The following is a 22,161-nucleotide window of genomic DNA, read 5'->3' as shown; positions in this document are numbered from 1 at the left end:
TTCACACTGCATTAGAATTAGACTGTGCAGCCAATCCCAACCCCCATTTCCCACCACACACACACACCTACATGCACACACAAGTCTGGTCATATGTAATTATACTCTGTGTGACATCCAGGATGTGCAAATTGGCTTGTGGATGTAAAGACATTTTAAAGACTAATGGACCCAGCTTGTGATCTGTCCCCTAACTCGATATGCAATCAGAAAGCCACCAAGCAATGAAGAGACACACTGACAGAAAACAAACACAATGACAAGGGCAAATGCACTATGTCCTTTTCCACAGTTGACTTAACCCCCCATTTATCTTTTCTCGTCTATCACATCTGGCTCCCCATCAGTTTTATGATCTCTTTATGTTCTCTGCCCTCAAACCCCTATTTCTCTCCTTAAGCATCCTCCCCTCATCCTCATCCCGCTTGCTGCCTCCACTCTCAGTCTCCGTCTCTCCCTCCCTCTCTTTCTGCCCTTTCTCTTTCCCTCTTCTTTGCCCTCCCTCTCTCCTCCTCCCCGCTGCGCTCCCGACTCGCTCTCATTCCCCTCGCTCACACACTCAGGCAGCATCCTCCCCTCTCCACTTCTACCTTCACACTCACCTCTTCACGCCTCCCTCTCAGCTCCTCTCGCCACCTTCCTTTTTCCGTCACCTACTAACACATATCATCCCTCGCATCTCCCCCGTCTGCTGCCTATCTCGCTCTCCTCCATCTCTTCCCATTCCTCCCTCCTTCTCACTCACTCACTCAACCTTGCGGTCTTGCCAAACGCACACGTACACACACCCATGCTGATTGGCACCCAAGGACAGAGCACCCTCTCCCCAAAACCGGCTTCCAGGCGGTTCGATCTCGTGGCCAGCACGCTTCTTGACACTGAGCTCAGCTGAGGAAGAGGACCAGGAAGAGGCCATGGAGCACAGCCACTTCCCTGTTTTTCCCCCAAACGGGAGCACCTGGAGCACAGGGCAGAATCCCTCTGAAGCTGCCCAGGGATGCCCTCTCGGACCACTACCCGTCATCTATTATAGTGTCCTGCTCTGTCTTGGCCTACCAGGTAAGAGACGTGCACATGAGTGTATTCTTTCACCTGCATGCCTTATTCTGTGTTAATTTGCTCACGTTTTTTGATGACAGTCTGGCTTTGGTGGCGTGCAGTGTTGCATCTTGATTTGTTGTGCACTTACCTGCAGGACTAAGTGAGTGTGTCGTGCACAGCTGCTCCCGAGTGTCACTTCATGCACACATACTGTTGATTCATCAGCCTGACCTTGTGGCCAACACTTGTGGGTGCACATGCACTAAGCATGTATGTGTCTGTGCTTGTGTCCATTTGGAGTTTCTTATGCTTTTGCCTCTTACTTGGAAAGATTCAGGGATAATAGGGAGCGACATACTGATAAGTGAAATTACTCTCTTCCAATATTTCCCAGACATTTGATCTCAAACTAAGAGATGACATCTTTTTTATTAATCTGGAGCTGGCATATGTATGTTTGCATGACAAATTGTGGGACTCATGGGTTAACCTCTGGGATGAGTGTGTATGTGTGTGTTACATGTCTCTTCTCTATGACCTGAATTAATGACACTGCCTTGTCGTGTCTATACCATTGAATGATTAGTCCATTCACAGACACTGTCAGACCCATTTACTGTCTCCATCCCAATGCGTGATCTATGAGCACTGACCTAGTCTCACACAGGGAGGCAAAGTGAGGTGTGTGTGTGTGTAACAGAGACAGCCTGAGACACAGACAGAAAACCTGGAGGTCAGATGAAAGAGGAAAAGTGCTGAAGCCTAATAAGAGATTAGGTGAAGACCCAGTGGACTGTCTGCTTTTACCCAAAAACTGAACTCAATCTGGGATTAAAGAGTGTAAAACATAATTTGGAGGTTACACTAATTAACCTCAATTTTATGATCTGATTTATTGGGAGTTCTGACATGACGTGGACTCACTTTGGTGAACAGCAGCACTGACTTCTGATGCCTTATTCATGCTAATCCTCGCGATTAACACATCTTCTTTATCGCCGAACCTCTTTCCTTGATAAAGGGAGTGAGATGTTATCAACAAGCTAAGCTGTGCTGGTTCAAAACAGATCTGCATTGCAAAGTGAAAAGCTCTCGCGTGCCAAGACTGCAGTCGCTCCAGAGATTTGCTGTCTTGTAAAAGTAAAAGTCGTTCTTTCTGATCAAACCTCGCTTAATTGTTTCCCCTGGATGGCAGAGCAAGCAATTTACTTAGCTGTCGTTTTCTGCCGAAATTGTATTTGATTCTGCTGCTGAGTCGTCTTTACAAATTGGATTGAAGCTGGTTGTTTAATCACTGAGTAACAATAACCTGAGAGTGTAAGGCAATCCTACAATAGTCGTCTGAATTAATGGCTGAGTTGAGTGCAGCGGGCTGATACTTTGCGGCAGCAGGTTCGACTTATTCAATCATTATGACACAGCTCGTTCCACTCAAGCTGAATCATGAATGTTTCATGAGCGCAGCATGTGTGAGTAGTAGCAGCGTGACCCGCAGAACCACACATATTAGACACATAGGAAGGAAAGGAGGCTGTTAATTTGATCGTCAGCCAGTGATTCATTAGTTAACTGAAATGAGGTTTTAGCGAGGCAGCATCGCATCCGTGCAGACAGACTTTGACCTGCAGTGCGGCGGGCAGACAGGGGTCACAGCAAGGCGGGAAGAAGGCGATAAGAAAAGGAGATGAATTGGGAGCGAGTCAAAAAAATGGAAGATGCGGACACCCAGAAGAAGAAGAAAAGTGGAGTTAGGAGAGAAAGATCAGAGCACTAATAGAGAGGGAGAGATTAATAACAGCCGAGCTGGCTGAAGTAGCACCTCTGAGCCCCGACTCGGGGTGCTACAGACGACAGAGCTGAAACGAATTGCCACATTTTTAATTAATCGCTAACCCGCTCTCTTTCGTTCTCCACTCACTACAGCACACTGCTTGAGACAGAGCAGACGTGTGGTGGCATAGCAAGCAGTACAATGAAGGCATCGTTTCTCTGGCTCTTCCTTTGACATGATGGAATTATAGAGGTGAAGTACAGCATGTCTCAGAGCGTTCGCCGGTGAGACAAAAATTGTGGAGTGGGAAGCCATCAGCTAATGAACAATGCTGTGTGACAAGCGGGTCCTCGAGAGAGGGTCCCCCTAATGTCTGGGCCAACACAGTCCAACATTTCTCAAACACAATTTGTTGTTTATGGAGCTGTTTACTGACCTGTACCTACACATTTTAAATCCTACTTCCCCTGGTGATTCATCAGCCCTTTCTGCAAACAGAAGCCATTTTGCGTAGCCTGAAGACTTCTGCATCTGAATTAAACACGCAAAACGCGTTAATGAAATGTCTGCGCCCCGAGATAATGCAGCAGGGCACAAAGCCGCTAAGGAGATTAAATTAAACTCTATTGCCTCCAATAATTAACAATTAAAACTTCATTTAATTAGTCATAAAAGATAATTTTACCAAAACAAGCACAGTGTTTGGGCTTGAATAATGGAGTAACGCACAATCCAGTGAACTCATGATACACTGTCCCCGTTGAGATAAAGCTATTCTACACATCGGCCCATTATACTCCATACAAGACAGTCTACAACACAGCACAGCATCTGCGTATCTATGTAACAGTAAGTGTTCTTGGTTTTCAAATATTTTGGTAGCCAATAAGGCCTGATTTAGACTTCTCCGGCGAATCGGTGCAGAGCCTACGATGTAACCTATGTAAGTCTTAGTGCTGTGCAAGTTTTGGTATCGAGCAGATACCAAGTAAAAACAGGGACAGTATTGCTGATACCATTACTGATATCAGTATCCGTAATAGCAGATCAGGCAGATCAGTGTGTCCCGACTTATGAGATGAATCATTATTTGCAGTTTGCAAATTGAACACACGTTTAAAAAAAACACTAAATCACTATGATCTTTACTTTATACAGTGTATAGTTAACACAACAAAACACAGCTTTTCATGTATTTTGAATCTATTTTTTGGGAGTGTCAGAATATAAACGTGCCTGTCTATAAAGCACTCTAGGCCAACTTCTGTTATTTAAATGTGCTTTAAGCTATAAAAGTAAGAGACATGACGCAAAAATCATATCCCCCCCCCCCCCCCCCATTTTCATTTACAATATATTTTTATTTAAGTTCATCGGGCTGAATACTGAAATTAGAAAACAAAACCAAAGTATCAATCCAATACCAGCACCAACTTTTAACAAGTGGCCGATATCGTTGCCAGCATTTATGTTTGTTCTGGTGCATTATGTATTTATTACTGTGTGGTCATCGCCGACAGAAGCAAATAAATTACTGAGGCTTTTTTTTTTTTCGTCTTGGGTTTTGACAGAAATCTCTCTCCAGGTATGTGCTGACATTTTTGAGCCCTTATGCTCATTATATTAGATTATTATTCCTTATATGGAGATGGTGATTGTTATTCTCTAACGGATACATTTTAAAAAACTGCAGTGAAAAAGTAAATGCACAGGAGGTGGTCATAAGGTTATGCCATAGGTTACAGCATAAGGTTTCAGAGAGGTTTGCAGTCACCATGGAGCTATGCCATAGATTTCCTGCTGAAGCATGAATCCTACAGTAAGAAGGAATTAGAAGAAAGTCAGGATAAGAACAAAGTGTCTGCACAAGACATGTAAAGATTATTCTGAATTGCGACTTGCGCCATGCCACTTAAAAATATAGAGTTGGAAATTAGCACAGCAGGTCTCCTTTGCACGCTTGAGTAAAGCATCTTAAAATGGTTGTGATGTTCAGTAGCTGAATAAATGTTCTGGTAGAGCAATTCAACTCCAAGTCTGCACACTGTCAAAGAATGTAGCACATTTTTGACCTTGGGAAGACTGAGACTGTTATCTCAGTAAAAAGAAAAAGCACTTCAGCCGTTTCAGTGGGAGACCAGAAAATGATGCTCTTTTTGATGCTTTACTTTCAACATTGTGGGAAAAGAGAATCACATGTGTTGTTTTCAGTCGCTTGCTGTAAAGCTCCCATGGGATTCCTCCCTGACTCCCTGTGCACAAACATATGTGTGCTCACATTTCTGCATGGTACCTCGCCGCTCCTCAAAGCTCCTCACAAGTGTGACTGTGTTCAGGTGTCTCCTCCCACTCACACTCTTGCATCCACGCAGGGGGGGAAAGGTTGGGAAGGTTCAGCACTAACAACCCCTGCCTCCATGTTGCAGTGTACGGGGCCAGTGTCAGCCGCTGTTTAGGATAATGAAGAGACGGACCCCCATCGATTTTCAGTTTGAGCTATTGATCTGTCAATATGCACCAGCAGCGGGACGTCTGTAGTGGGTTGGTAACTTGTTGATAAAAATCCAATCACTCTAAAGATGTTTTTTTAAAATAGGTGGGGCATGCAAAGGAAATGGATGTGAGGGTATATCCTGAAGCATGAGCAGATTTCAAGTACTGATTTACGAAAGCAGAGAAAGATAGGGGGAGAGTGAGAGCTTGTTATGGGAGAGATGGGCCAGAGATGGCACGGGAGAACAGAGGAGGCTAGAGAGGAGGGAGGTGTTGCTTGAGGCAATAAATCAGAGATGTGCTGTGACAAGAACTGACTTTATTTGACCAGTAGGCAGCAAAATGCTGTCACGGCTGCAGAGAATACAGCAAACTCGGTATGTGTAAGTCGTTTGGATTCTTTGGACAGCAGTAACATATAAATCTATGGCTAATTAGATGACTTTTAATGATTAACATTCCTGATCTTCTATCTGTTTCCCCTTCTTCCCTCCTCACATCTATTATCAAATGTGCTCCTTTTCTTTCTTTTCACACATCACACTCAATTACACGTGCTACATTTTCCTTAGGTGAACATTACAATTGCTGATTTAGTTGACTAATCCTTAAAAAATTAATAGCAGGTCTTTGTCATTCAGTGCACAATACCTGCACCTTATCACCGGCGGCAGCCTTAGCTTTGATGTGAGGACAGTCGTGCCCAAACCTTGACTCACTGTGGCCTGTCTGTAAAATGAATGGCTGTTAAGGTGAGCAGGCAGCAAAGCACTGCAATCACATCAATACCATTAGCAGCACATAGGGAGAGGGCTTATTTTCTCTTAATATGCCCATTAAACTTAAATATTCAGTTTCCGTACACATCTCCGTCTCCCCTTCTCTGATTTTTCTCATTGTTAGCTTTATGTTATTGAATTTATTTCTCCTTTGGGCTTCTTCTGAAATCCTCTGTTAGCACTCACCTCACACATCAGGAATCAGGTTGACTGTCACTGCATTTAAGTCCCATACTGAATGCAAATGAATGCTTTGTAAAAAAGAAAACCATCATTTTTTATCTTCCCTGTTTGCTTTTCACTGCTTTGTAGTGGGGACGCACCCCTGTTTTTTGGTTTGGAGAAATTAAGGAATCGCCACCCTTCATGTCCAGTCTGACACTTAGAGATAGACAAAAGGGAAATGCTGGTCATCAGGAACAAAGTGCTGTGACCTTTGAAGCAAGCTTTTGATATTCACCCACTCTCCGTCTCTCGCCTCGCTTCCTTTCCTCCTGCCGCCCGTCCTCGATACCTCTCTGTCTGTCTGTCTCTGTCCCTGCTCACTCACCTGCCACCTTCCTCAGATCACACTTCACCCTATTCTTATTAGCCTCCGGAAAAGCCATTAAAGCTTGACCTTGATTTCCTCCAAGATTATAAAGGGGAGAAAAATTCCCTAATTGCAATGATGCAATGCTTCTCTTTTTTTAGATCATAATTTCCGTTTTACAATATTGTTTCTGCTTTACATGGGGCCCGTGAGAAAACTTGATGACAGTTGTATAAGAACATGTCAGTCTCTCTGTCTCTATGTTATACTTGCTGTTGTGAGGGGTTAAACTGTGCTGTGTCATTTGTCGACAGCCCGGCTGAACACGTCCCTTTAGTGGTGGGATGAGTCAGCCTCGTTACACACCTCAGGGAGCACACTCTGCCTTCCCTTTTCCCGCTAAATAACGTCAATGGCCCTGTCCCTCGTTATATTAGGGGCACAGCGGGGGGAGCTGAGACATGCATAAAGGCACACAGATCACCAAAGTAATCACCCGTGCAAACACACACAATCAAAAGTAGACAGACACAGAACAGCCGATTATCCGTCCAACAGGTTATTCTAATTTCCTCTTGGATGGAGATGCTTATTTTTTTCTCCCACAAAGAAAAAAAAAGGAAAGGATGGTGAATGTTTTTCTGTCGCATGTGCCTTTCTGTGCGCGCACGGCGTACCTCTCTGCACCTCGGCTTCCCCTGTTCCTGCTGAGACGAGCCCCGCATGTGCCACCCCATACCACCTGAATGCCGAGCAGATCTACCCCCGCTCCAGAGACGACGGAAAGAGCAGGAGTCAATTGAAATGAATAGGCAACCCAGTGCAGGGCGGCTCAGGCTAAATGGAAATGTCAAGCTCTCAACAGATCCCCTTTGTTTGTTTGTAGAGTGCCCTGCCTCGCTGGGGAGCCCAAACAGAATAATACCCAGCCTGTGACAGTCAACACCTCACTGTTTCCATTTTATGTCACTCCCCCTCTGTTCAGCAGTATGTACACAGAGAGGAAAACGGATGGGCAGAGGTACAATAGAGAACGTGAGGCAATGGATTGAAGGTGACGTCTATTATGTGTTTGATTTGTAATGGATCTCCATCTGGAAGACAGCACAAAGTTAGCAATAAACTTTTCCCATAAAAATGCAGTGATAAGACAAACTAATTCATCCATCCTCTTCTGCTTTTCCTTATCACAGACAGACAACCAATGACACTCATATTCACACTTAAACTAACCCCACTATTCTACTCAAATCTATTTACAGTGTTGGGAAGGTTACTTTTAAAATCTATTCCACTACAGAGTACAGAATACTTGTAACGTATTCTGTTAAGTTACTTAATGTGAGCAAAGTATTCTGAATACTTTGGATTACTTAATATATTGTCACGCTTTTTACAACTACATGAATGTACAATTGCTGTGTGATTTATTACTATGACTGAAGCTTACTCGCCATACCAATACCAACTAGATTTTTAAATCTCAATATAAAATGAGTAAGAGTAGGGTGGACATTCGGTAAGGCTGCACTTTTTGCAGTGATCTCGTATAGAAAACTAATTCTGTATCAGTAATATGTTTTCTTTCTGTCTGCTTTCAGAAGTGCACATGATTATCTGCAGCTAGCACGTTGTTAATGCTATCCATCAAGTCTAACAGTCTGCTGTCTATGAACTAACCCCAGCTAGCACCAGCTAACAATGTTAGGTTGGTGGCGAGTAGCCTTCAGTAATAGTAATAAATCACACAGCAATAGTACATCGAGATACTGAAGTGGCACATAACCCAGGTAGCTACCACAACTAAAACAAGTTAGTTGCAGTAGGCTAACGTTAGTTTTTTTTGTTTTTTTTTAAAGAACTTACAAGCAGATGCTTCTTTAGGTTGGAGGTGGAGTCTTTTGATGCTGAGAGCAGCTTAGTTGCGGCAACAGAGTTTGCATTGCACAGTCAGATTTCGCCCATCCTTTTCTTCTTTAAATGTGAAGTGGTGTCAGAATTTCCAAGTAAGAAATGCATTCCTGCCCGTGCACTGCTGGCTCTGTTGTGGTGGCTTCAGGTCTATTGTGTAACTGACGCCACCAACAGGACGCTTACATTAAAGCCTCTTATTGTGTGTTTTGTTTGGGTTTCCACCAGCGTGGAATTACCAAAATTAGAGAGAGACATATGAAACAGGAAAAGACCGCCGTGTAATCCATTTATTTCAACAAAGTAACTGTATTCTAATTATCACCTATTTAAACAGTAACTGTGATGGATACAGTTACTCATAATTAGTTTTTTAAATACATATATTCTGTTACTCCCCCAACACTGTCCATTTATATAGGGCCAAATCACAACAGTTGCCTTAAGGTGCTTTATTTTGTGAGACCCTACAATAATAAAAGAAAATCCCAAATTAGTTTAAAAAAATAATAATGTGAAATGAGCATATATTTATTTATTTATAAAATAGGGATTTTTAAAATTTATTTACAATATCTCTGGTGCTGTCAACAGAAACATAGAACCCAAACTGTGAAGAAATATCGGCCAATCGAAAGCCGCAAACAATAGTATGGCACACAGTGTGACACTTTAGACGTTGCAGAACAAAATCTCGGTTTTCCCTGTTCACATATAAACGCATGTAAATTATTACCATGGCTGGAATTCTTTCAAAAACTTAGTTTTCAGTGATCCAAAATGCTGTTCATGTTCCCCAAACACGTAGAATAGAAGCTATGTTTACCAAAATACCTGTATAATACCCTAAAATACCCATCAAGTCAAGTCGAGTAGTAGAAAAGAGGCTATAGTGTTGAAAAATGAAGAAAGCTGCATGTACCAAAAACTGCAGTTCCTTAAATCACCGCTTGAGGCTCTAAGAGCGAACCAGTCCCCATAAACACCAATCAAAATGTCCAGCTTCACCGAAGTGAAAATAGAGTATTTATATTTCAATTCAATTTCAATTCAATTTTATTTATATAGCGCCAAATCACAACAAAAGTCGCCTCAAGGCGCTTTATATAGTACAGTAGATACAGAGAAAACCCAACAATCATATGACCCCCTATGAGCAAGCACTTTGGCGACAGTGGGAAAGACAAACTCCCTTTTAACAGGAAGAAACCTCCGGCAGAACCAGGCTCAGGGAGGGGCGGGGCCATCTCCTGCGACCGGTTGGGGTGAGAGAAGGAAAACAGGATAAAAGACATGCTGTGGAAGAGAGACAGAGGTTAATAACAGATATGATTCAATGCAGAGAGGTCTATTAACACATAGTGAGTGAGAAAGGTGACTGGAAAGGAAAAACTCAATGCATCAGTACAACCAGCATCAATGCTGTGTTCGCTTCGGATTACTCCTCACCCCCCACCCACCCCTGTAGCTTGTCATGTCTTCATAATGTTGTGCTGTGGACATTTATGTGCTCTTTGTGCAGAGGAGTTTTTTGTGTTTCCTGTTCTCATGCTGTCCTACCATGGAAGCACAGCATGAGTAGGGGTCTCTTTTTTTCCTCTTGTACTTTCCCCACTGTAGTGTACATTTCAATGTTTTTTTTCTCTGATTCTACCAATCTCCGACCTGTATCCCCATGTAATGTTTGTGCTATATGTGTAAGGTCGGGGGGGGGGGTCCCATTTCACTGCAGGGCAACCTGCATGTGACGAATAAAGCTTTGATTGATTGATTGATCATGGGAATCCCCGGCAGCCTACGTCTATTGCAACATAACTAAGGGAGGATTCAAGGTCACCTGGTCCAGCCCTAACTATATGCTTTAGCAAAAAGGAAAGTTTTAAGCCTAATCTTAAAAGTAGAGATAGTGTCTGTCTCCCGAATCCAAACTGGAAGCTGGTTCCACAGAAGAGGGGCCTGAAAACTGAAGGCTCTCCCTCCCATTCTACTTTTAAATACTCTAGGAACAACAAGTAGGCCTGCAGTGGGAGAGCGAAGTGCTCTAATAGGGTGATATGGTACTACAAGGTCATTAAGATAAGATGGGGCCTGATTATTTAAGACCTTGTATGTGAGGAGCAGGATTTTGAATTCAATTCTGGATTTAACAGGAAGCCAATGAAGGGAAGCCAAAACAGGAGAAATATGCTCTCTCTTTCTAGTCCCTGTCAGTACTCTTGCTGCAGCATTTTGGATTAGCTGAAGACTTTTCAGCGAGTTTTTAGGACATCCTGATAATAATGAATTACAGTAGTCCAGCCTGGAAGTAATGAATGCATGAACTAGTTTTTCAGCGTCACTCTGAGACAGGATATTTCTAATTTTAGAGATGTTGCACAAATGGAAGAAAGCAGTCTTACATATTTGTTTAATATGTGCGTTGAAGGACATGTCCTGGTCAAAAATGACTCCAAGGTTTCACAGTAAAAGAAAAAAACTGTTTTGGTGTCTATAGAGGTTTTACAGACACATGATCGCTAACCACATCATGCTATCTCATTCATTTATTTGATTGCATGACAATCATGGTGACGGTATATGGTCAGGTAGATAAGGCCCCAGTCATACAGGTGTGCGTTGTGATAGAAGCAATCTGCAAATTCAGAAAATGTGTTGTAGAGTTTGTTCTAGTGTTAACCAGACAGTAGGGAGTACATGAGTTAAGGGGAAAGCCTGTGATTTGATGAGCATGGCATTCGCAGTCGTCTGCCGCCATGTTGTATTTACGCTCTGGTAACAATACGTTCAAGAGTAATAGCGTATATGGCGCGAATGTTGTGGGAATGTTGTGTGAACATTAAATGAGCTATTTGAGTTATGCTGTAAGTTATCCTTCAGCCGGGTTTTGTGTTTTTTTTGAGTTATGAGTATTTGAATAAGTAAAATTATTTTGAATTATTGCGTTTTTTGCTTTTTAAAGTTTGCATTCTGTAACTATTTGAAGAATGCTTGGTTTAATGTGACTTGTACTGTGTGTATAGGTTGAGTGAATGAATGGTAGCCCAGAAATAAATGAGCAAGACGCTAACTTTGGTGTCCTCTCTATTAATCCAGTTTTTTATAATTAGCTACGCAGTGCTCTCTAGCCTGTGTGCCACTTGCTGCTGGTCCACATTTCCTCTAGGTCTGATAGCAACAAGTGGGAAAAAAAGACCAATCATTTCCCAGTGACTGATGACAGTACCCAGGAAATGGATTGCTTAAGCCCCAGTTACACAGGTCTACAGATTGGTCAGTGACTCCCTGGCAACCACCAGTCGCTAAGGAAAAATCGTGCATTCCTTGACTGCTTCATGAAAACATCCTTGTGATTGCTTTGCTCGGTAGCAGATTCCTGATGTTCCCCATAGTTTGCATGGAACACACTGATTAAAAACACTCACCAGCTGCTGTCTGGTTAAATTGCAGGATTAACATTATACATTACTACAGGTGTGGCTGTTTGGAGTGACAGGGGGCTGTGACTAAAGAGTTCATTATTCACACTGTTGTCACCTTCACGAATGGCAGCACAAGAGCACAAGCCAGACTTCAGTGTTGTTTTTTCAGGGTCATGCAACTCTCAATTTTTGTAACCTTGCAGTAGTGGTAGGTTGAAGACAGGAGTGGATTTTTTCTGCCCCCTGGGCGACCGTGGCTCAGGGGGTTGGGAATCGCATCTGTAACCGGAAGGTCGCCGGTTCGATCCCTGGGCTCTCTGTCCTGGTCGTTGTGTCCCTGGGCAAGACACTTTACCCTGCTGGTGTTGGCCAGAGGGGCCGATGGCGCGATATGGCAGCCTCCCTTCTGTCAGTCTGCCCCAGGGCAGCTGTGGCTACAACTGTAGCTGCCTCCACCAGTGTATGAATGTGAGAGTGAATGAATAGTGGTATTGTAAAGCGCTTTGGGTGCCTTGAAAAGCGCTATATAAATCCAATCCATTATTATACTGTATTAGCGCAAAAGCTCAGAAATTACCAGATTATATAGCTTGAAAAATAATTAATTTCTGGTGAAAACTTTGAAAACAACTCAATGATTTCTTTGCTTCCAATTCCCATGTTTTCAATTCCTATATCAGCTCAGATATGGAGGTTTTGTCTGAGTCATGAGGCTTATCACTAAGGAAAATACTGTCTGGCAAGCCCTCAGAACCACTGTAATGGCGATGGACTCACAGCGATGGTTAACAGTGCTACCAATGCGGTCATCTTAAGCCGTTAGCTGTTGTCAGTTGAGGTATAGCTTGCTGTATAGTACAGCCCAGTGAGTGAAATTTTGAGTCCTCATACAGTTATGGATGCAGATTACTAATGTCCTCTCATCCAAATAAAGCCATTTCTGAGTTGGAAAAAAGATGATGTGATGACCGTAATAATAAAGTAAAAGTACTTAAGAGTCATGTGACTAGACAAGTACAAAAGACAATGATACACTGAGTAAGGAAGCAAAACAAAAAGCAATTAGCCTACATATAAATAAAATCATGGTGTCACTAAGTATACTTTTATGTCAGTATGACCCCAGTGACATCTCCTAGACCCTGAGCATTGTTGGCTTGTTAACCTAAAGTAAAATTTATCTGATCAATAATCCCAACCCACATGTATTCAAAATGCTATGAATGACAAAAAAATATAGCAAAGCCATACGTTTAAGAAGCCAGAAGAAGGACATGACATTTTTCCTTCAGACAGTAACTCAGTTAGCCGATTACCAAGATCCAAATGTTTTTTTGGTCTAAAAATCAATGCGCTGACTTTGACTTAATGTCCTGCAAACAGCAACGACAATGTGCTCAGTAACTGGGAGCAACCAACCAAACTTGACCCCTGTTACCCAAATCAACTGCCAACAGTCAAATAAAAAGAAAATCAAGGGTTTTTTTGTTATTAAAGTTTTGTCAAATCAAAGGGAAAAGATTAAAACACCTTCACATGACACAAAATCGCTATACTGTCTCTCATTTGGGGTTATTATACACCTCATAGCACAAACGATTAAGTACCACATCTCTTACTGTTTGATTTGAGTTGTGTAATCTGTAATCTACCAAAATTAAAATCAAAAACAACAACAAGCAGCTTTAAACTCAAAGAATCGATGACACAGTCAGACAAGATTTAAGACGAAAGCAACTCAGCTATGGAGAGGATAGTGAGCTGTGCAATTGTGATGTGACTGATATTTGTTAAGTTGTTGGGTGTTGTGAGCAGCTTTGACGTCTCATTTGTGGTTATTGATAGATCGTTAATGAATTGGTGCTTCCCTAACGATCTGTGTGTTTTTTATGCACATTTGTGGAGCCGCACATGCATTTCTATGTGCGTTTGTGTCGTCTGCTGCACATCCTCCGCACAACTTTAGTCGTTATCCAGAGCTGGCTTTGTAATTTCTAATCAGTTGACAGTGGCAGAGGCTGTGAAGTGTGATGTACCAGACTTCAAGCTGCCATATTTAATCCAATCCCAGATCTTTTACTGCAGAGGGAGGCACAAGGATCACAGAACATACACACACACAGACACACTGTGTGGACTGTGACTGCCACTGAGTGCTTTGATGTCTGTGAAGCTGTTGTGTAAAGTGTAATGTTTACGTGTCTCCGGCAGGTTTGACTTAAAGAGGGTTATGCAGCAACAGCAAAGCACACATGCAATGTTGTGTGTATTTTATCGTTAGTTAGGTTATTGAACTAATAGAGCATGAAATAGAAATCTCTGGATAAACTGGAAACAAGTGACTCAAAACGTGTCTCTGAATTTCACACTGCACTTACGTTCCTGTGAGGACAAAAAAAGGTTCAAATGCATTAAATAAATGGCTGCCTTCACTGAATATTATCAGAACAGAAGGTAAGACTTTACTTGAAGTGCCTTGAATGTTTTCTTTGACCTCAGCTACAGCGGTGCAGGTTGAACAAGGCATGAAACCCCGGTTGTACAGTAACCTAATCTTTGGTAATGTCATGTTATCATAACATTGATGTCTCAAACCATTTTGGTATTAGTTTAAAATAACATAAATGACCTAAAAACACTCACTGACATCGACCATAAACATCAAAAAAGACTCATCCCATGGCTCAGGGTGACACACCTTCAAATAAAGTGGTAGCAAACAGAATTCACGGATCATCGCTTTCAGGGAAAAATAACGTTTATTTTCAAAATGTCAGCATCAGCGTTTCAGGAAGATAGATAACCTTGGTTATGAAAGTTGATAGCCAGAGTCCATTAAAGGTATCCTGAGCATTATGCAGCACAGTTTTTAGGAGAAAGTCCATTTTTCACTTAGAAACCCATTTAGTTGATAAGCAGCCCTACTGATGCTTGCAATCTATTCTTCTAGTGTGTAGTTGGTGGCACTGGTGTATTTAAAAACAACAACAACCACAGGTAGCAATGCACCAATTAAGCAAGCAGAAGATAACTGTTAGCAAACTAATACTGAAAAATGTGTAGAAATAAACAGTAAATATTTCAAGAGAAATGCATTGAGCCAGTTGAGAAGACCTCAAGAATATCACAAATTTGTTTTGCATTGAGTTTAAGTCAGATTTGTTGAAGTAAGTCTACAGATCACAAAAAATTACACTATTTGATGCCTAAAAGAAAAAGCAAGAGAAAACCTAAAGCTCACATTGTATCGTGATGAACAAAGTATTCAAGCTAAAACTTTTTACTGACATACATTGTGTAGGCGTAACAGTGAAAGTCATAATCCTCATCCCTTTGAGGGTTGGATTAGCCACCCATCTATCTATATGCACAACATCTGGGCATGTCTCTGAGGTGATGCTGGGTTGGGTCTTAGGGGGATCTCCTCCCAGTCCTGTATCTAATCTGTGGCACTATTGATCAGTGTCATAATAGGCTGTGTTGATGGTGAAATACACTGCACAAAAAAATTAAGGGACACTTAAATCACAGTATAGCATCAATTCTGTTAACCTTCTGTAATATCTGCCTAGTCAGTCAACTAGCAGAGTGGATTCGTTTCAGATGCGTTGGTGCTAATTAAATTACCAACGGGTGCAGTAGAGGGGCAACAATGAAACAACAGGAATGAAAAAACACAAATAAGCGGAGGCTGCTCCCATTTTTTCTCCCTTGTCATCTTTTCTGACTGTTCTTTCAATAGTTTTGCATTTGGCTAGGGTTAGTGTCACTGCTGGTTGCATGAGGCGATACCTGGTCCCTACAGAGCTTATGCAGGTAGTCCAACTCCACCAGGACGGCACATCAATAAATTCCGTTGCCAGGTTTGCTGTGTCTCCCACCACACCAGTAGGCTAACCAAGCAATCAGAAACCGACTACATGAGTGGGCTGAGGGCCCTGTACTCACTGCCATGGAGCCCCATTGGCATTTGCCATAGAATACCAGGATGAAGAGATTAATTATAGACGTATGATTACGTGTAGTAGCTGATCTCAAAATGAGCTGTGCCATTACATCTACATTACATGCATGTTGTACAATTTGCTAAGCAATTTTTAGTCAAGTATCATGTGTTCTCATTCATATCTGTAAATGTTTATCAAACAGTAATGCTAATAGGGCCTGTAATTGTAATTGCTTTTTCTTATACAGTGAAGATATAGCTTGCAAAGATTATTCATTCAAGAACAACATGTCTTTTCATATATAAATGACGTGAAAAAGTTCCACAGACTTGCCAAAAACCATCCGTAGGGCAGGTTTTTTGTTAGTAAGACATAAAATACAGATATAAACAACACAGAAAGCCTAATTTTCAAAAGTAACACAGGATAAAATCTGAGTATGAATTATGCTCAAAACAAAAGGATCCAAGAATACTCCTCCAAGACCCAGGGACCATGTCAGATCTACAGACACGTAGCATCCCAGAAGGTCTCATTTGAATTCAGCTTTGATCAATACCTTTGAGGCTAGGCACTGCACCCGCTACACCAGCACATGGAGGCCACCTCACAGAAGTAACAAAAAATAAGTGGAAGCATAGGTCCCCAATTAGATTTTATTAGACAAACAGGAATGAGCAGTTAATCAATTAAACGATGTGTACTGAACTGTCAAATTAAGTACCCTCCTTCCTCGCACTCGCGGTGATGAAATGTTTTCAATTTTAAAATGTACCAGCAATGCTGATGATTCATTTCACTGATTTTAGTCTTTGTCTCAGTCTTTACTTCCATTCATATTACAGAGTAAGCCAAGCATGCATTTTGTGTGCTGTGCCCTCGAAGTTTGGGAAGGGTTTGAGTGAGGCCTATAAACCTTGCTGACGTGATGGGACTATCTTGGGAGCAATGTGCAATTTGCACTGATTGGAGAAATGGGATGTGCAGGTCCACGTGAGAGCCAGAAAGCTGTGCTGGTGCCTCTCAGATGCACAGCAGTCAGACTAAATGCAGTCGTGAGCTAAATCACATTCAGGCCTTTTTGCACTCCATCTTGGGTATTTACCTGTAAAACAAATGCGTAATAAATCAGCTGGGAGAGAAACTTGGCAGGCTGGATGAGAAGTTATTATGGAGCTTGCTGGGCACATGGAATAAAAATCGAAAACAGAGGCAAATGGAGAGATGGGGTGCCCTTGTGCTTTGTTTTAGGACCGAAATTGCCGGCAGCAGGATGGCACATAGTAGTGAACTCAGCAAATTGCCAAGGCTGCGATGCTGCACGCTGCCCTCCTGTTTTTGTTGTGGGTTCGCTCTTTATTGCAGATAACAATTTGGCCAAAGGCACAGGCAGGTGCTGCTGGAATCACACAGCAGGTGTAGATGAAGGGGATCAATAAACTAGAGAAGGTTTACAGAATAGGAGCTGTTTGAACATGGAAAACACTGTCTGGGAATAATGACAGAATTGAATATTTTTGTATACTGTGGACTGAAACTGCAAGAAAATGTCACAGGGCACAGAGTTCACTCGGCATGCTTTTACACCTGCTTTTAGGTGGTGCTGTTGATGTGCTTTCTTTTTTGCTCAGTTTAAATTTTCTAGCCTCCTAATTTTGGTGTCTGCTTTTTGTGTTGAGCTTGTGTTAGCACCTACCTGTCTGCAGTATCTCTATTGCTATCAACTCCTAGTGATGGGATTTCCAGCTCTTTTTAGAGAACCGACTCTTTCGGCTCGGCTCACTAAAAAGAGCCGGCTCTTTCGGCTCCGAAAAGTGGTTTTATTTATATATGTTTATATGTAAATATATGCGGTGGCCCCTAGAGACAAAGCACGTACAAACTCCAAAACACATTTCTAGCTTTAACTGAACTTCCAAAACAGAGCTACCTAGATCACTTAAATTACACAACTGAAAGCATATGTGTATTGTTTGTGTATTTATACACAAGCACTCATATATATTCACTAGGTAACAAAAGCTCAACACTGCGCCTAGCATCCTGGAGCACTTCTGTTGTCTTTTGTACGTGTTTTGGAGTTTTTACGTGTTTTGAAGTTTGTACGTGCTTTGTCTCTAGGGGTCACCGTAAATATACTTTTATTTATTCACTCCACATAAAATGTAATAAATAAATCATATAATACAAACCCGATTATTCACATTTTAACTTTTAACTATTTAAATTTTCAGCTTTTTCCTTTTAAACCAATTTAAAGTGAAACCACACAAAACACTGCAAACCACAACACAATTAAATAAATTAAAATATGAAAACAAAAAGAACATGCATAATCTCTGTCATATGGACCTGCATGAATAAACTTTCTGAATCCTTTATCATCTGGAACTGAAAATAGTTGTGGATGATTACTATACCATTCTAATGTGATGTTGTCCCTGGCTGTCTTTCTCTGTCTCTCCCTCCCGCTCTGTTGCTGTGCTACTGCGAGTGTAACTATCGCCCCTCCCCCCTCTTCCCAGTGCAAAGCACAAAGCGGAAAAAAGTGCGAGAGAGGGTGCGAGAAAGAAAAAAAAACCACGGCTCGCGATAAGGAGCCAGGTCTCGTGTTGTTCACGTCAAAGATCTGGCTCTAAGAGCCATTTCATTCGCGACCGACATATCACTATCAACTCCCTCTCTGTTGCTGTCTTGTTTATTGCTAGCGCTTTCAATTATCTGCTCACTAACACTCAATTTCTCTGTTTTCTCCCTGCCCTAATCCATGCCCATACCTTTTCCCGATCTCATCATACTTTTTCCTTCCTCATCATTTCCCTATTTCCTCTATCTTCTTTCAATCACCTGTCCGCATCCCCCTCCCACCTCCTCCTAGCTAACATCCTGACTGTGGTAATCCTGTCCCAGCTGGTGCTGCGTCGTCAGAAGTCCTCCTACAATTATCTCCTGGCTCTGGCAGCCGCCGACATCCTCGTTCTGTTCCTCATTGTTTTTGTTGACTTTATATTGGAGGATTTTATTTTGGCAGCGCCGCTGCCTCCGTCATTAAATAACGCAGTTCAGGTGCTGGAGTTTTCCTCCATCCACACCTCCATCTGGATCACCGTGCCTCTTACCATTGATCGTTACATCGCTGTTTGTCACCCTCTGCGCTACCACACGGTCTCCTACCCAGCCCGCACACGCAGAGTGATATTCGCCGTCTACGTTGGATGCTTGGTCTCTGCAGCTCCCTACTACTGGTGGCCTGAGTTTTGGCACAGCCTTCCTGGACTGGGTAGTAGTGATCGAGGAGGGGGCGGAAGAGAAGGAGAAGGAGGAGGAGAAGAGGGCGACAAAAGAACGGTGGCCCAGCACGTCCTTGTGTGGGCCCACTGTGCCACCGTGTACCTCCTACCCTGCACGGTCTTCTTTTCCCTTAATGCCGTCATTGTGCGTAAGCTGCGCAGACGCCGTAGCTGTTTCCGTCTGCGTGGTTATTCAACCGGCAAGACCACCGCCATCCTCCTCGCCATCACCTCCATTTTTGCTGTTCTGTGGGCACCGCGCACCCTCGTGATCCTCTACCACTTCTACTCGTCTCCCCCGGCATCACAAACTGCCAGCCGTCTGCTCCATGTACTCACGGATCTGGCAAACATGCTAGCACTGCTCAACACCGGGATCAACTTCTTCCTCTACTGCTTCATCAGCAAGCGTTTCCGGAGCATGGCGGCCAATGTGCTGCGAGCCTTGGTCCACTGCCGGAAGCAGCCGCCGCCATTCTACGCCAGCCACAACTTCTCCATCACAAGCAGTCCCTGGATCTCACCAGCCAACTCCCACTGCATCAAGATGCTGGTGTACCAGTATGACAAAAATGGGAAGCCCATCTGCATTTCGTCTTGAGCTCTTAGCTCCCCTACCCTCAATCACTGGAGGGGTGGGGCAGCGGGTGTATTCAGGCTTGTCTCGATGGTGACCAGCTTTGCCTGTATCTTTTAAGGCTTGAAAATGTCAAAACACCTATTGAGCAAATGGTTCAACTACCTTTGAGCAAAGCAAGGTGGAAAAACAACCAGCAAGGCTTCTGATGTTCAAAAAAGTATTCACAAAGCAGCGACCAGCACTGAATAGGTGTTGATGGTTTCCTTCATGCAAAAAAATAAATCTACTGTAAGTAACTGATGGCTGTAGACTGATAAAAAGACATCACGACCATCTAGCACTCAGTATGAGCCACCATTTGTAACATATAAACTGACAAAACTATAAAAACAAGTCCTCTGTGGGGCATCAAAGTTACTGCGGGCCGTGCTGCACGCTGCCGATGAAGAGCTTCGAACAGCTGTGTCTTTTGCTGCTGGGAGTCATTTCCAAAAGGCAAAGTTTCAGTAAGAGTGTGGGCACTAAACATCTCACCTCAAGGGGTGATTCACTCAGGCAGAGCCACTGACAGTGTGCCCACTGCCACATGATCCTCACGCTCTTTCTCAAGCAATGTAAAACAGCGCTGTCATTTCCAGTTTAACACGCAGAAGAGTCTCCACGGCATGTTAAGTAGGGCTTTCATAAAACGAGCAGCCCTCCCAGACTTTTCCTTGCGTGTGCTGAGTTCACCCTAGCAGTGCAGGTCACCTCCAAGTCGACACTCGCTGTGGAAGATCGAGTCATCCAACGTCCAAGCTTGCAGACTGCTGTAGGCTGAATAGGCACTCTGCTTATTGTTGGTAAACTATTTATGTGATGGTAGATATGACTGTTATTGTAGCTTTGCAAAAAAAACAAAAAAAAAGATTAAAAAAAATATGACTTGGAGTTGGTGTGGTGCCAAGGTGTCATTTTATGTAGTAATCCCTTCTCCAGTATTAGGATGAGGAAATTTCTGCTGTAAGTAGATAGTCCTCTTTAACTATTAATGGTCCTTGGTGACTTACTGTTAGCCATTAACCGGAAGAATATAATGAATGTAGCTGAACATCTCTTTAACCCTTTATCTTTGTAAGAGACTGAGAAAGAGAGAAAGATAGAGAGGACAGAAAAAGCTGCTCCATTTGTTTGTTTGGGGGGGTTTTGCCCTCCGTCCAAAGTTTTTTTGTTTTTTTGCTCCCATGATGCAGCAGTGAATTTGGTCTCAAGCCCAAGGTGACACAGCTCTGCTCTGCTCTTTCTGCTGCTGGGCAATGGCACTTCTGTAACATTTTATACAGAAATATAGTCACGTACATCAACTCTGTCTCAGTATTGCCTGGTAACAAACCATAAATGAGAACACACACACATATACACACACACACACACACACAAACCCTGTACTGTATTGCCCACAGACAGAGTGCACTGAGATCAATGCACATCCATTCTGCAGACACCTTGGGGCATTAGAAGTGTTCATCAATCTAGTGAGAATGGAGCTGTGCCAAAGGGCAGATTTCTGTTAATACCTGGGATGACACACCTCACGTCTTTCTTTCTGTAAGGCTTTAAATCTGATGAATGTGAGGTGTGTCTGTCATAGCTGATAAAGTCGTGCCCTCCAAACTCTTGTTCGACACTGTCTGAGACACTTGAGGGCGTGACTGCCTGCATGTCGTTTCTTTGCTTGCACTTTAGAAGCCATGAGAGCAAAAACTGACTAACAATCCTAAAACACAGTGATTAAGTGTATATATATATATATATATATATATATATATATATATATATTAGGAGTGCAACAATACTCGTATCGATATTGAACCGTTCGATACAGTGCTTTCGGTTCGGTATGCATATGTATCGAACAATACAAAATTTTTTATTTATTTTATCAACTTTTCTTCTGATGATGCTGTCTGTGTTGAGCGCTCAGTGAATCTGCGTTCGACTACTCCGCCTAGGCTGCACTGTCGAGTGCAGATCCACTGAGCGCAGCGCAAGACAGAAGCTAAGCTCGTTGCAACATGGCAGCTGCCTCAACGCTACCCGAAATTGAACCTCCCCTGCCCTCATTCAGATCTGGCGTTTGGAACTATCTTGGTTTTCATGTGAAGCATGACCCTGATGGTAAGCGCCATGGACAAAAGTAAAACAGTATGTCGGATGTGCTAAGCAATGCTCAATTACATTGGTGGGAACTAGTGCGTCAGCGCAGTTTGCTCGTTAACGTGTTGACGCCGTCCAGCCCCACGCACGGGGCGATCCACGGTAACTCATTAACGGAGATTTGCCGCGTTATGGCGTTAATGTCATTTCAGATTAACGCTTACAGCACTAGTGGGAACACAACAAATATGACTGCACATTT

General features: G+C 42.7%; 1 protein-coding gene across 1 annotated transcript; it reads left to right on the top strand.

Moving 5' to 3' along the window:
* Positions 1 to 564: 564 nt before the first annotated feature.
* gpr139 (G protein-coupled receptor 139) lies at positions 565 to 21,520 on the top strand. The gene is made up of 2 exons (XM_085272627.1): positions 565 to 1,059; positions 18,772 to 21,520. Exons 1-2 carry the CDS (start codon positions 915 to 917, stop codon positions 19,782 to 19,784), a joined length of 1,158 nt encoding a protein of 385 aa, XP_085128753.1. The 5' UTR covers positions 565 to 914; the 3' UTR covers positions 19,785 to 21,520.
* Positions 21,521 to 22,161: the final 641 nt, after the last annotated feature.

The sequence above is a fragment of the Mchenga conophoros genome, linkage group LG4, assembly GCF_057382185.1.
Source record: "Mchenga conophoros isolate Kocher_MC1m ecotype Shallow Benthic linkage group LG4, M_conophoros_male_GT1.1, whole genome shotgun sequence".
Lineage (NCBI taxonomy): Eukaryota > Metazoa > Chordata > Actinopteri > Cichliformes > Cichlidae > Mchenga > Mchenga conophoros.
The sequence above is the reverse complement of the archived record's forward strand: the minus strand, read 5'-3'. Positions and strand labels throughout refer to the sequence as shown.